Source organism: Argopecten irradians, unplaced genomic scaffold, assembly GCF_041381155.1.
Source record: "Argopecten irradians isolate NY unplaced genomic scaffold, Ai_NY scaffold_0545, whole genome shotgun sequence".
NCBI classification, from domain to species: domain Eukaryota; kingdom Metazoa; phylum Mollusca; class Bivalvia; order Pectinida; family Pectinidae; genus Argopecten; species Argopecten irradians.
In genome coordinates, this window is record NW_027188012.1 from 36054 (window position 1) to 51606 (window position 15553).

The 15553-nt window shown below is 35.5% G+C and overlaps 1 protein-coding gene across 1 annotated transcript; it reads right to left on the reverse strand.

Moving 5' to 3' along the window:
* Window positions 1–726: 726 nt before the first annotated feature.
* Window positions 727–10067, reverse strand: LOC138312973 (uncharacterized; the record flags this gene model as incomplete). Its single annotated transcript, XM_069253669.1, has 5 exons — window positions 727–1826; window positions 4616–4818; window positions 5586–5690; window positions 9683–9869; window positions 9987–10067. Coding segments are annotated over 4 exons (531 nt in total), but the record flags the coding sequence as incomplete, so codon positions are not given.
* Between the last annotated feature and the right edge of the window lie 5486 nt (window positions 10068–15553).

The window sequence follows — 15553 nt, forward strand, 5'->3', positions numbered from 1 at the left end:
ATCCAAGATGGCCGCCGGTCGGCCATCATTTGTTGACCGATTGGTCCCAAAATGCAATATGCACAACTAGGGCCTTAGGGCAAACCTACATATGAAATTTGAGAAAGATCCCTTAAGTACTTTCTGAGAAATAGCCGGTAACAAACTTTCACTATCAAAATCCAAGATGGCCGCCAGTCGGCCATCATTGTTGACCGATTGGTCCCAAAATGCAATATGCACAACTAGGGCCCTAGGAGAACCAACATATGAAATTTGAGAAAGATCCATTCAGTACTTTGTGAGAAATAGCTGGTAACAAACTTTAACTATCAAAATCCAAGATGGCCGCCAGTCGGCCATCTTGTTTCTTGTTGACCGATTGGTCCCAAAATGCAATATGCACAACTAGGGCCCTAGGGAAACCTACATGTGAAATTTGAGACAGATCCCTTAAGTACTTTGTGAGAAATAGCGGTAACAAACTTTAACTATCAAAATCCAAGATGGCCGCCAGTCGGCCATTTTGTTGACCGATTGGTCCCAAAATGCAATATGCACAACTAGGGCCCTAGGGGAACCTACATGTGAAATTTGAGAAAGATCCCTTCTGTACTTTCTGAGAAATAGCGGTAACAAGAATTGTTAACGGACGGACGGACGGACGGAAGGACGGACGGACGGACGACGGACCACGGACGAAAGGCGATTTGAATAGCCCACCATCTGATGATGGTGGGCTAAAAATTAATTGTTTATCAAAAAACCCCTAACAGCACATACAGGTACAGCTGCCGATTGTTTAATTGGCGGGGTTGCCAATCTCTTTAATATATGTTTATGGTTTGCCTGAGGGTCATTTATTTGGATTTATACATCACATTTTTTTAAAAAAAGTGGGTATAATTTTAGTTTGTGTAAATTGGTGTAAGTTGTACCTTTCATTATTAAATATATCGCTCATTGCCAACCCTTACATTAAACTGTTATAACCCGTGAAAACTTGTCAAAATCTGTCAATTTTCAAAACATCTCGCACTTTGTGTCCTGTGTTTCAAATTCCTGGTATAAGATAAACATTTCCAAAATGCGGTTTAATGCACGTACAAGTATTTTGTAACACATTATTTGGAATTATTTTTTATTATGTTTAGGTATCCCAATAAAATGATATACATGTACATGTATAAGAAGACAAAATATAACTAGTTTACACAGGGGTTCAGGATTAACCACATGACTTTATGACTAGTAGTGAATTAAAGGAATGTTGACAGACACCTGACACTGCACCATGGCATGATTAAAGAAGCTTAATTAATTTAGAGACACAAATCTACCTGAACCTGCTGAACTTGATATCAAATTTTTTGAGTACTTCATCAATTTTGCTTTTTTATTTCAACTTCAGACTGACTCATATTTATAGGCACTTTGAAACAGCATGACTTATGAACGGGGCTTACATGCACATAAATAGATAAGCCCACACGTACATGTATGTTACACCCACTTAGTGAAATAATACACAGGATGTCAATAATTTTTGTGTGTATATTTGAGACATTCTTAGATTTGGCATTGCTAGTACACCATAGAAGCTCTCCGATTTCTGATGCTTTGCATCGATCATCTCAATTTTGGTACAACATCTGCAGCTTCCTCTTGAAAATTAATTGTGTTTTCATGAATTCTTCTCTAATTCCTTCTTTCTGACTTCCAATGCTCTGTTGCCTTAATCTTTTGTGGAATGCCTTTAGTCTTTTGAGTCATCTTATGTGATCTTCTTCGTTCTTACTCTATTGCTCTCCTTTCTTGAATAAAGTGTGATACGTTGGAGCTTTCACCTAAAATTGAAGTAAATTGAAATTCACATGATTCTATTTTTTATCAAGAGGATTAAAATAGGGGCTTTTATTATATATGTATTTCATCTGTTTATTAACCAAACTAGAAATGCAACACCCCAACCTCATTTCAGCAGACCATGCATGGATACCAAATGTTCCTCCATTATGTTTCTGTGTTAACAATGTTATTGAAGCATATATTACATCATTTTTTTAATGCGCCAAGTTTAAACAAAATTGATTATTTTGCAAAAATATGTGTACATTATAGTGACCTGACATACCATGGCAACAAAACATTGGGTATACATGCACATCTTTTAACACATTGCCCCTACATTGCTGTGAAGTTTCAATGAAAATGAATTAACCACAAATTTGTTTGAAAGGTCAGTTGTCAAGATATATTTTGTCTATAAAACATTGTTTATAGTGAACTGGTTAACATATATATGACACCAAAACTTTGGCAAAAAACAACTATATATATATATGCACATCTACACATGTTCTGCAAATTATTAACATAGTCTGTACAATCTGTAGTCAATAACATGAATAACAATATATGGGAGCAGTTGTAAAAAGGTCTCAATAATGGAAAATCCAATGTTTACCTCCACCATAAAGTTCAGTAACAAGCTGATTTAGTCATATAAGCTTATTAATACTTGTTTTGTTGGTTTGAGTACTTTTTGTGAATTCTATTTCTTCTGTACCGCATTAACTAACTTGCCATCCTAATTATAAACTTGCCAGCCTCTAACAGAAATTATCATTGGAAATTCAGATAAGAATAATCACTGTTTAAATACGTTACGGAGATAAGCAGAAAAATGTACAATATGTTGGAGAGAGAACTGTATCAAGGCCCGTCAAGGCCGAGATCTGTTCTCTCTCCAACATATTGTACAGTTTGAGGCTTATCTCTCACTTAAAACATAACTAGTCTTTGTGTTAATAAAGTATTTATAATACAAGAGGCCCTAGAGGCCTTGACGGTCACCTGAGTGCTGCTACAGAAAGAGGATTGAAAGTTGGTTCAAATCTGTAAAAAGTATTTATGAATCAGAATAAACTTTAAAGTTGAACCTTCATATTAGAATTTTCATTTTTTTGTTTTTCATATTGATAGTTAGTGTATTATGTTACCAAACCTTATGCTTAAAATTAAGATTTGCTTTGCCAACGTTAAACAACAAAACCAAACTAGAAGTCAGTCAGTGTCAGTGATTTTTTTAAATTTCACTTTTTAATCTATGAAGAGTATTTGATTCCATCAAACCTGTGAATTCAGAAGCAGATTTTTTAAATTTAAGCCTATTTGACCCCTTTTGGCCCCGCCCCTAAGGCCCCTGGGGGTCGGCCAGGACCAATATGGATATGACGATAAAATGCTGTCTCAGGCTAAAATTTCTAACCCAGTTTGACTAATTTCCTATGAAAAATAAGCAAATAACATTCATAAATGTGTTTTTCCTATAAAAACTATAACAAACTTGACCCCTTCCCCAGGGGGAAACATGAAACCCCAGGGTCATATAATTCACAATTTTTGTAAAGGACCTTAAGACCTCTCCATCTATGAAAAGTATTTGATTCTACCAGTTCCAGAATTTAAGAAGAAGATTTTTTAAGTTTTTGCCTATTTGACCCCTTTTGGCCCCGCCCCTAAGGCCCCTAGGAGTCAGTCATGGAAAATTTGTTAATAGGATTCAATGGCCATTTCATAGGGATAATTCTGACAACATTTAACTAATTTTCTATTATAAATTACCAAATAATGCTCAAAAATGTTTTTTCACTATTAATATAAACTATAGTAAACTTAAACCCCTCCCCTCATATAATTCAAAATTTTTTTAGAGGGCCTTGAGACCTTTCAATCTATGAAGAGTTTTTGATTCTGCCATTTCTGGAATTTCAGAAGAAGATTTTTGAATTTTAGCCTATTTGACCCCTTTTGGCCCCACCCCTCAGGCCCCTGGGGGGCTGGGACCATATAATTCACAATTTTGACCTTTGGCTATGGAAGGTTTCTGCAAAATTTCATTAAATTTGGTTCAGTAGTTTCGGAGAAGAAGTCGAAAAAGTAAATTGTTTATCGCCATATGACGGACGACGCACGACGACAGACAAAAGGGGATTAGAATAGGTCACTTGAGACTTCATCTCGGGTGACCTAATAAGCCAGTTGTTTGCCTTTGTCTATGAGCCCAGGTAGCTCTACCAATGTGCATTTCAACCATGACGAATCTGATATAGACAATGGCAACATAGAATCACCTTTGCCTGTGATATATGTGATGGATAAGCATTCATGAACGGAATGCATGAAGCATGCTTTTGGGTTGGACAACTATCTGTTAATTCATTTTCACCATTTCCGCCAACAGTGTTGGAGGGATATTACTTTCTCAATGTATTAAATGTATTAAAATTTCGACTTCTAAATGGACAATTTTGGATTTATTCTTACGGTGGCTACCATGTGCAATTTCATTCAACAAGCCAATGGGATTAAGGTGAAATTCTGAAATATTGTTGTAACAACACAATCAAAGTACTTAAAATACTGTTAGGCTTTACCGTTGATAGATTATATGCATTGCAGGGAAGGACATCTGTATTTTATAGAAACAACAATAGATGACATCACAACTATGTTTTAAAAATTGATATTTTGATTCTGTATCATATTTTCTAACAGTCTGGTATCAAATGTTGTGAATTTTCTTTTTGGTAACTTGAAAGACTAAGTCAAAGAGATAATGGCTTATATGTACCTTAATAAATATCTTCCCAAATGTCAGTTGGTGCTTCCAGAAAATTCACTTCCACATTGGTGTTAACTGTTTGAAGACGATTCTTCTGGTCTTATTTCTTTCATTAAAGATCTTCGTCTTGATCAGAGAGATTTTCTTTTCCACATCAATACTTCCTAATATGTTTGGATGATTTTTGATGAAGCGATATACTTTCACCTTTCCTGAAATGTAAAGAAATAATCAAGCATTTTTGTCATGAGATTTGTGAGGCTTGAAAATATAATATGTACAATAATAATTATCATTGCAAAGGGCAATAACTCCGTAATTTACATTATAATCAAGTCAATTTTCAACCTTTCGTTGAAAGTTATTGTGTTCACAAGGAAATATTTACGGACGTCGCACGACGAACGATGGACGACACCATGACCTATGGTCAGGTGACCTGAAAAACTAAGGTTAGCCTTGATACAACACCTTTATCAATTGAGTTAAGTTTAAATGCACCAAGAAATGATATATTAATAAGCATACAAAATATTACTAGTTTAAAACAGGTCTGATATGGATCTAAAGTGAACATGAGATTTTCACCAAATCCCTTGTATTACTACATAGTGGCTTCCAGATATGCTTTTAAGTTCTTCGCATTTGAACACACTGTGAAGGTCAGTGTGAAAATGCATATCAATAGTATGACACATATGCACTGAACATATGCAATCTGGTATCCAGTATAATAATATATATTTTGAACATACACATACATGTATAGTCTTTGACCTGTATGGTTTTTTTTAGCATCACAAAATTCCTTGTATAAATATTTACTGAACCATTAAATATACATTATGGGTAAAAATCATACCTCAGCTGATCCCAGAGTAATATTTGCTTTGACCCTTTATTGTTTTGTACAATAAAATATGTCTAAAGTAGTGCTTTGCTAAATCAGTTGATGAGTATATGGCCATTTCATACATACCAGGAAGTGATCCTGCTCTATCTGATCTAGAAGCATCATCAATATATGATTGGAAGTATTCCTTTACAGTGTTAGTGTCCCTTTCCAACCACCTGACTCTGTTTCCTATCAAAGAAATCAATTTAAAATGTGGTATTACATCTTTGCATATTCCACAGTTATTTTTATTTCCTGTGTGGATAGGTATCCATTGTGATGTTATTATTTTGTGAGTTCAATTTATATCATTTTCTTGGAATGACGTTTACACTTGTAAACACGATGTTATAATAGTTCCTACCCGCAACATAACATACAATAAATGTATAGAGTTCATCTTGGACATGGCAGTGAGAGGAAAATACAATGAAAAAATATATAAAACAAACAGGAGGCTCATAGGACCATACCTGTCTTAAGTCACCTTAGAGTTTCAAAAGTATTATACATATAAAATTATAACAATAACCTGTATAAAATGCTGATCAGGAAAGTAAGTATTTTAGATATCATTGATGAATATATTAAAGCTAAGAGAATGAGTTTAACACGTGCTAAAAATTTGTTAACAATCTGAAATAATATTAAACAATATGAAAAATGTAAGCTGTAAGAGTGGTGACGATCATCTATGTCCTGGTAGCTTAGTGGTAGAGCATTCGGCTAGTGTTTTCGGAGTATTTTCCGGGTTCATTGACTGCTTCATTTCCTCCCTCTCCTGTTACATATGTAAAACAAGGAAATTAAACTTGACCGCTCTCTGGGGGAAAATTTGAGGACCAGGGCAGACATGTTAACTCTTCACCAATTCATGTGTGGAAGTCTACCACGTACTTTAATATAAAAATATTCAGATTTCTGCAAAACAGGAGGCTCATGGACCATACCTGTTAAGTCACCTTAGAGTTCAAAAGTATTATACATATAAATTATAACAAGAACCTGTATAAATGCTGATCAGGAAAGTAAGTTTTTAGATATCATTGATGAATATTTAAAGCTAAGAGAATGAGTTTAACCTAAAAATTTGTTAACAATCTGAAATAATATTAAACAATATGGAAAATGTAAGCTGTAAGAGTGGTGACGATCATCTATGTCCTGGTAGCTTAGTGGTAGAGCATTCGGCTAGTGTTTCGGAGTTCCGGGTTCATTGACTGCTTCATTTCTCCTCTCCTGTTACATATGTAAAACAAGGAAATTAAACTTGACCGCTCTCTGGGGGAAAATTTGAGGACCAGGGGCAGACATGTTAACTCTACCAATTCATGTGGAAGTCTACCACGTACTTTAATATAAAAATATTCAGATTTCTGCAAAACATCTTTTCAAATTTATTTTCTTCCAATTCCTGAAATTTTGATACTGTATTTGATCGCAAATAAGACTCCCCCTCCCATCAAAGAAATAAAGGTCAAAAGTGGTGGGGGTCTTATTTGCGGACAACCCACCAGATAACATCAATCTATGAGGTCGCCATCTTGGATTTTTAGGTCATCTGACCCGAAGGGTCCAATAGTCATCGTGCTTCATCCGTCTTCGTGCGCCATGTGTCTTGCGCCATGCGTAAACTTTTTTATTTAAAACGCTACTCCTCCTTAACTCTTGAGTGTATAACTTCCATATTTGGTGTGAAACATCATTGGGGAAAGACAATCATATTTTATATAAATGAGTAAGGTCTAACCCTAGAGGCAGAGGGGCAGGGCCCCAAAAGGGAAAATTTTCTTAACTCAAGTTTTTTTTTTTTTTTTTTTTTTCTTCTTTTCTTTTTACACTCAGAGGTGGAGAATATGACTGCGGCAAAGCAAAAATCATTTCCCTATTTCTTTTTAAATTTCTAATGGAATTTTTCATTACCGTTAAATTTGCATAAACTTGCCTAACACACTCACAAAAACACACACACCAAACACACACATACATACATACATTTACATATACGTACATACACACACACACACATACACACCCTCACACAAACACACACACACACACACACACATATATACATACATACATAACTTAAGCTTTAATATCCTACTTCTCCTTCATTCTGAGATGGATTTCATGCATATTTGGTGTGAAACATTATTGGGGAAGGACAATCATTTTTATAAAAATGAGCCTGGTCCAACCCCTAGGGGCTGAATGATGGGGCCCCAAAAGGAGAATATTTCTTAATTTAAGCTTTAAAATCCTACTTCTCCTTCATTCAAAGATGGCCGCTGGGCCAACATCCTGTTTTTATATTTCTGTTTCTGATTTCAATGAAAATTAGTATATAGGGTATTTAGGGATGCTGATCAATATGATAAAATTTTGAAAGATTGTCGCTGAGCCAACTTCCTGTTTTCAAATTTTCATCTGCATACATTGAATATAAAAGTACCTCAAAATTTCTTCCAAGATGTTCATACACTGTGCAACTGCATTCTTGATTTGTTGCAGGTGGAGATGAGGAGGGGGAGGGAGAGGGTCGTTTGGGGGATTATGTTATGGTGTCCATTACAATGAGTACATGTACTTGTTTTAGCTTTAAAATCCTACTCCTCCTTAACCCTTTAGTGGATTTCATCCATATTTTGTGTAAAACTATTATGTAAACGAGTTAGGTCCGACCCCTTGGGACAGTGGAGCAGGGCTCAGAAGGGGGGACTTTGATGAAATTTGGCGTTAAAATCCTACTCCTCCTTAACCCTTGAGTGGATTAATGCATCCATATTTTTGTGAAACATCACTGGGGAAGGACAATCATATTTAATATAAATGTGTTAGGTCCGACCCTTGGGGACAAAGGGGCGGGGCTCAGAAGGGGGAACTTTAGGTGAGGACAATCATATTTTACAAAGGACCGAGGTAATTAAGACCCATGGGGATAGAACAGCGGGGTCTAAAATGGGAGCTTTGTTGAAATTTGGCTTTAAAATCTGACTCCTCCTTAATCCTTGAATGGGTTACAACCATATATGGATGAATTAAGGGCTACCAAGTTTGTTCAACAAATGACATTTACCTATTTCAGAAACTTACATATTCAACTAAGGAGTTCCTTGTATTGTTTATATTAATTGTTAACCACTACTTTATACTGTGACTTTGTTGTTTTGTGCCATGAGTCAGATGACCGTTAAGGCCCAAGGGCCTCTTGTTTAATGCCCGTTCATCATTGTTGAAGCAGGGCGTATGACCAATGGGATGACGTTCAAGTATTGATTATAATAATGAAGAAGTTTGATTAAAATTAAATCAAATGTTATAAAAAATTAAAATATAAAAAAATACCAGCTGTAGAATCTAAGTGTGAAAGGGAAACAGACTTTTTTTTACAACACATTTTAGCAATGGTAATGGGTACTGGGGCAGCCATGGCGGCTTCAAAATGCATACCAGACAGAGAATGGCTTGATAATTAAATAACAGATAATAATATTAGATAATAACACTTTCTGACCATGCAACACCTGGGGATATTTCCACCTTTGCATCCAGTAAGCATTAATTCCTAATAAAATATACAAAAGATATACTTATTAGAGGTGATATAGTCCCAAACAATACTTTCAAGTTTCATTGAAAATGATCTAGTTTAGGTGAAGTGTCCAGACAAACCAAAATTGAAAAAAAAATTAATCTGCATGCATGTTTATATATGGTCTAAAAAATTACTGCCAAGTTTCATTGAAATTAATCCAGTAGTTTAGAAGGAATTGTTAGAAAAAATTTTGAAACTTGGGTATAGTGACTTGGATAGCATGGCAACCATAATCTTGACAACCGAAAACCTGCATGCACATCTACACATGGTCCAAAACAATAATGCCAAGTTTCATTGTAAATGAACACTAGCCAAATGCTCTACCGCTGAGCTATACCGATTATTGACCCAGTCTAATCCAGCCACACTCGAAGACATACACGACCCTTATACCACCCCATGGAAAATATGAGTGGGATCCCACTTGGACTTCAAATCCGATTGGGATTATCCAGTAATATCCCACCGGGATTTTTGGAAACTGGGATCCCGATTGGGTAAACCGGGATCCCGCATGACTTGGATTCCCACCGGGCAACCAATTGATGATGTTTACACCCCTTTCAAATGCAGAATTCACCTTTTTTTCTCAGCTGCAGATTTAGTGATTTCTTCCCCTGAGTTTTAAAAGTAATTTCATCGCCACTGCTGTCCGTATGTTCTTCAATGATGTTATCATCTTCCTCAGAATCTTCATCATAATGGTAGTCTTCATCTTTATCACTGCCATCAAGGTCACTGCCATCAACAAGTCCTTCATAACTGACCTGAAAATATATTTACTAGCTATTATGATTACCAGAAAGCAATGTTTACACATTATTTTTTGTCAGAACATTTTGTTATTATTTTCATTGAAATATTAAATATACATAAATATTTACCCTTTTGCCTTTTCGTTTTGATCTACAAATTGAGCCGATCTGTTTTTCTTGAGGATGTCCGACATCTGACACACTAGCAACCTGATGAAATAAGCAATAAATAATAGTTATGACCAACGCAGAAATGTGATTTTAATAGGAGATTTCAGAAAAGATGGCGATGACGTCACACAAAGGTACATCCGGGCGCTCAAAGGTACAACTCCGTATATCTACACATAATATAAACATAGAGGGAACACAGCCGATTGCGATGTTTGTTTACATTTTATTGTAATAAATAGTACGACAATCCGAGAACTTTTGCGTTATTTTAATTATAAAAAGGGTAAATAAATATATTTAACATAAGTATTTAGATATAAACATCTGGTATTCATATATTTTACTCTGTTTATACTCCATTTTCAACCGCCGCGAGAAAAAAACACGGTCGCCATTAGACCTACGTATAAACATTGACAGAAGTTACAAAATTGACAGAAACTACAAATTAAATTCCAAGTTTCCCCAAATATTATACTGACATTTTAATATGCGATTACTGTTTTCTAAGTCTAACTTGGTAAAACACCTTACGATGTGTGATTATGACCAAATTAAAATTTGCCTTCGTAGATCACCCCAAGCGCACGGTAGCCATTCGAACGGTACTGCCGAGATCCAGAATTTCTTCATTTTTCAGAGACAAAAAATTATGTATTCTGGTTGACTTTTTCGTCAGAAATTTTGGAATTTTATAGTCATTTTATAGTTACTTTTTATCATATTTTAAAACAAAACTTCAAGTATTTTGGGATTCTCGAAGCCATGCGCAATGTGTCCTGGTCGGCATTTATAGTAATTACTATCTAGCTATATTCATAAATCTAAATGTAGTCTATCTAACATGTATTCAAATTATTTAAAAGTAATATCACCTCAATTTGGGACTTCACATAACGGCACATGGAATAAAAGTGGCTAAAAAATAAAAAGTAAACTCATGAAATTTAACAATTTCACTATTTTATTTTTCGAGATATTGGCAGCCATACTGTACGTGTACGTACATGTACACATACATCTTCATTTATGTGTAACAGTGGTTTATACCATTCATTTAAAATAATATATACATGGGAAATACCAAAATATATATCTTTTACAAGTACTTATTGAGATATGTGTTGGTAATTGCGTATAAATAGTATTAATTCCCCAACTATTGGCTGTTGCCCAAGGTGATCTACCAGTGAAGCCATGCACATATCTATTCATAACTTTTTCACAACATGGATTTCTACGTGTGAACAAAAGCGGGTAGTGTGACGGCCCAGCACTGCTTCGCAAGCTGGCTTCAACACTAAATCTACACAAATATATTTAGCAATAAACAATTGTAAATATAAATGTCTGTAACCTCTGAAACAATAAGAAACTATTTTAAAATCAGAATTTGCAAGTATGAAAGTGTATACTTTTGTCGATTGTGTAGCAGGGATGTACATATCTGTTATTGTTTTTATTAGTCGCCATACTGTGTTTGTACCTTTGAGGACCCGGATGTAAACTTTCTGTGACGTCATGCCATCTTTTCTGAAATCTCCTATTAGTGAAAGCTAAATTTTCTCTCAGAATGATGACAGAGACAGCAAAAATTCTTAATTTGACAAACCTATTTGATGGGGTTGAAATTATCTGTTGTCTTTCCTCTAAAAATGAAGTGGTTTATTTGATTAAAGTTTGTATAATAATTGTAGGTGTCCAATATGTCCCATAGAAAGGACCTGTTACAGCTACCATTGAATTTTGCCCACTAACTAGTTTAACAAAACCCAAGTGCATTTTGTAGTACTATGACAGAGAACTTGTTGATGGATCAGGTTGATGACATACACAACTTTAACACCAGTGTAGCATGGTATTTTGAATCGGTATATTGACCGACCAACAGAATGGCATGATTGGAAAATAGCTTCACCCAATTTTTAAGCGCCTGGCAACTGATCATGATGGATTGATTGGAAACAAGCCACACCCACCTCAAAACTGATTGACTTGATGGAAATATCCAAATGAGGGTGTGCTCTAGCTTCTAGGGGTGTGTTAGTTTTGAAAGACTAACGCGGAGCTGAGCGAGGTTTTTGGGAAAAGCAAGCAACTTTTATATATAGTTTAAATAAAGTAAAGGTATAAGTAGATCATAAAATTGTTGTTTTAAGGCAATCATGACATAAACAAGAGGCCCATGAGCATAAACGGTCATCTAACTTGGCACAATACAACACCTCGGAGAATGTCGTAGTGGCAAACAATTATAAGGCAATTACCAAAGAACTCCTTTAATAGATGAAGTTCAGGTTCTTAGTATATTTGATGAATTAGACCTTGAATGAAGGTCAATGCCATTCATTTTAATACTTATGTTGTCCCTTGATCCTCACCATGCTACAAGCCCAATATCAGGTCTCTATAGGCCTCTTAGTTATTTACACAAAACTGTTTTCAGCCTATCCTTGTGACCTTGAATGAAGTTCAAGTTCATTCATTTGAACAAACTTAGTAGCCCTTCATTTTAGCATGCTATAGGTCCAATATGAGAACCCAACATTACACTGGTCCAATATCAGGACTCTAGGTCTATTGGTTATTAAGAAGAAGTTGTTTAAATATTTCCACCTATTTGACCACTGTGACCTTGAATGAAGATCAAGGTCATTCATTTGAATATATTTGGTAGTCCTTTATCTCAGCATACCACAGGCCAAATATCAGGTCTATAGGCCTCTTAGTTAATCACAAGAAGTGATTTACAGAGTTAATCCTATTTGACCCCTGTGACCTTGAATGAAGGTCAAGGTTATTCATTTTAATAAACATGGTGTCCCTTGATCAATATCAGGTCTATATGCCTTTTAGTTATTTATAAGAAGTTGTTGAAAAATTTTAGCCTATTTAACCCCTGTGACTTGGGGGCAGTGAGTTGATTTAAGGTCAAGGTCATTCATGTGAAAAAAACTGGTAGCCCTTTATCCCAGCATCTCACAAGCCCAAACAAGGTCTATAGGCCTCTTAGCCATTCATGAGAAGTCATTTAAAGAAATTGTCTACTTGAACCCTATGACCTTGAATGAAGATCAATGTTATTCATTTGAACAAACTTAATAGCCCTTCATCATAGCACACTATATGTCCAATATGAGTACCCTGGGCCTTTCAGTTCTTGAGAAGAAGTTGTTTAAGAGATTTACCTTATTTGACCCTTGTGACATTGAATGAAGATCAAGGTTATTCATTTTAACATACTTGGTATGTTAGCCCTTCACTCCAGAATATCACAGGCCTAATATCAGGTATGTATAGGTCTCTTAAGTTATTCATTAGAAGTAGTTTAAAGATTTTAGCCTACTTGTCCTCTGTGACCTTGAATGAAGGTCAAGGTTACTCATTTGAACAAACTTAATAGCCTTTCATCATAGCATGCAGTAGGTCCAGTAGGAGTACCCTGGGCCTTTCAGTTCTTGAGAAGAAGTCGTTTTATAAGATTTTAGCTTATTTGACCCCTGTTACCTTAAACGAAGATCAAGGTTATTGATTTTAACATACTTGGTAGCCCATCATCGCAGCACGTCAATTTTCCGGACACTACATCTCCAAGTTTTGAAGAAAAAGATGTTTAAATGGAAAAGTTGACACCAGAGATGAACAGACAATTCACCGTGCAAGCTGGCTTCAAACTATGATAATTGAAACACACAAATTATGCAATGAACAACTTTTTCATGTAAATGGATTTCTAATATGTGAACCTATGAAACAATAATGAAACGTGTTTTAAAATCAGAATTTGCAAGTATGAAAGTACCCCTTATACTTTTGTCGAGCAATGATTGTAAACTATGCAAGCAGGGATTAAACGTAATCTCTTATTGTTTTTTATTTAGTCGCCATACCGTGTATTTGTTAGTGTACCTTTGAGGTACTCGTGATAGGTAAACTTTCTGATGACGTCACGCCATCTTTTCTGTAAATCTCCTATAGTGAAAGCTAAATTTTACTCTCAGAATGATCTGAATTTTCTCAGAATGATGCCTGAGGCAAACATTCTAAGATTTGACAAAATTATTTGAAATGGGGTTGAAATAGGCTGCTGTCTTTCTCTAAATGAAGTATTAGTGGTTTATTTTGATTAAAGTTTGTATAATAATTGTAGGTGTCCAATATGTCCCATAGAAAGGACCTGTTACAGCTACCATTGAATTTTGCCCACTAACTAGTTTAACAAAACCCAAGTGCATTTTGTAGTACTATGACAGAGAACTTGTTGATGGATCAGGTTGATGACATACACAACCTTAAACACCAGTGGTAGGCATGGTATTTTGAATCCGGTATATATTGACCGACCAACAGAATGGCATGATTGGAAAATAGATTCACCCAATTTTTAAGCGCCTGGCAACTGATCATGATGGATTGACTGGAAACAAGCCACACCCACCTCAAAACTGATTGGCTTGATGGAAATATCCTAATGAGGGTGTGCTCTAGCTTCTAGGGGTGTGTTAGTTTTAAAAGACTAACGCAGAGCTGAGCGAGGTTTTTGGGAAAAGCAAGCAACTTTTATATTTAGTTTAAATAAAGTAAAGGTATATTAGTAGATCATAAAATTGTTGTTTTAAGGCAATTATGACATAAACAAGAGGCCCATGAGCATAAACGGTCATCTAACTTGGCACAATACAACACCTCGGAGAATGTCGTAGTGGCAAACAATTATAAGGCAATTACCAAAGAACTCCTTTAATAGATGAAGTTCAGGTTCTAATATATTTGATGAATTAGACCTTGAATGAAGGTCAATGCCATTCATTTTAATACTTATGTTGTCCCTTGATCCTCACCATGCTACAAGCCCAATATCAGGTCTCTATAGGCCTCTTAGTTATTTACACAAAACTGTTTTCAGCCTATCCTTGTGACCTTGAATGAAGTTCAAGTTCATTCATTTGAACAAACTTAGTATTGCCCTCTCATTTTAGCATGCTATTAGGTCCAATATGAGTACCCAACATTCATTGGTCCTATATCAGGACTCTAGGTCTATTGGTTATTAAGAAGAAGTTGTTGGTTAAAATTTCCACCTATTTGACCACTGTGACCTTGAAGTGAAGTATCAAGGTCATTCATTTGAAGTCCTTTATCTCAGCATACCTACAGGCCAAATACTCAGGTCTAATAGGCCTCTTAGTTGCTTTATCTCTTATAGATTTTAGCATAATCTTCAGAATGAACAGGTCAATCACCAAATATCCAGCATGCTCAAATATCAGTACTCTGGGCCTTTCATATTGAGAATAAGTCATTTAAATGAAAAGGTTTTATTGCACAGCACAAGGCACACGGCGCACTGATGACGGATGGGTAAGATGTGGTATAGGTCAGATTACCTAAAAATATTCTGGATTTAATACTTACTTGGGCGTCGGTCAGTTCTCAAAAGAACTTTTCCCACTTTGGTGACTTCTTGAAAGCCATTGGACATTGGTATACATGTTGGTTAATCTCTTCAGAGTGGCCCATGT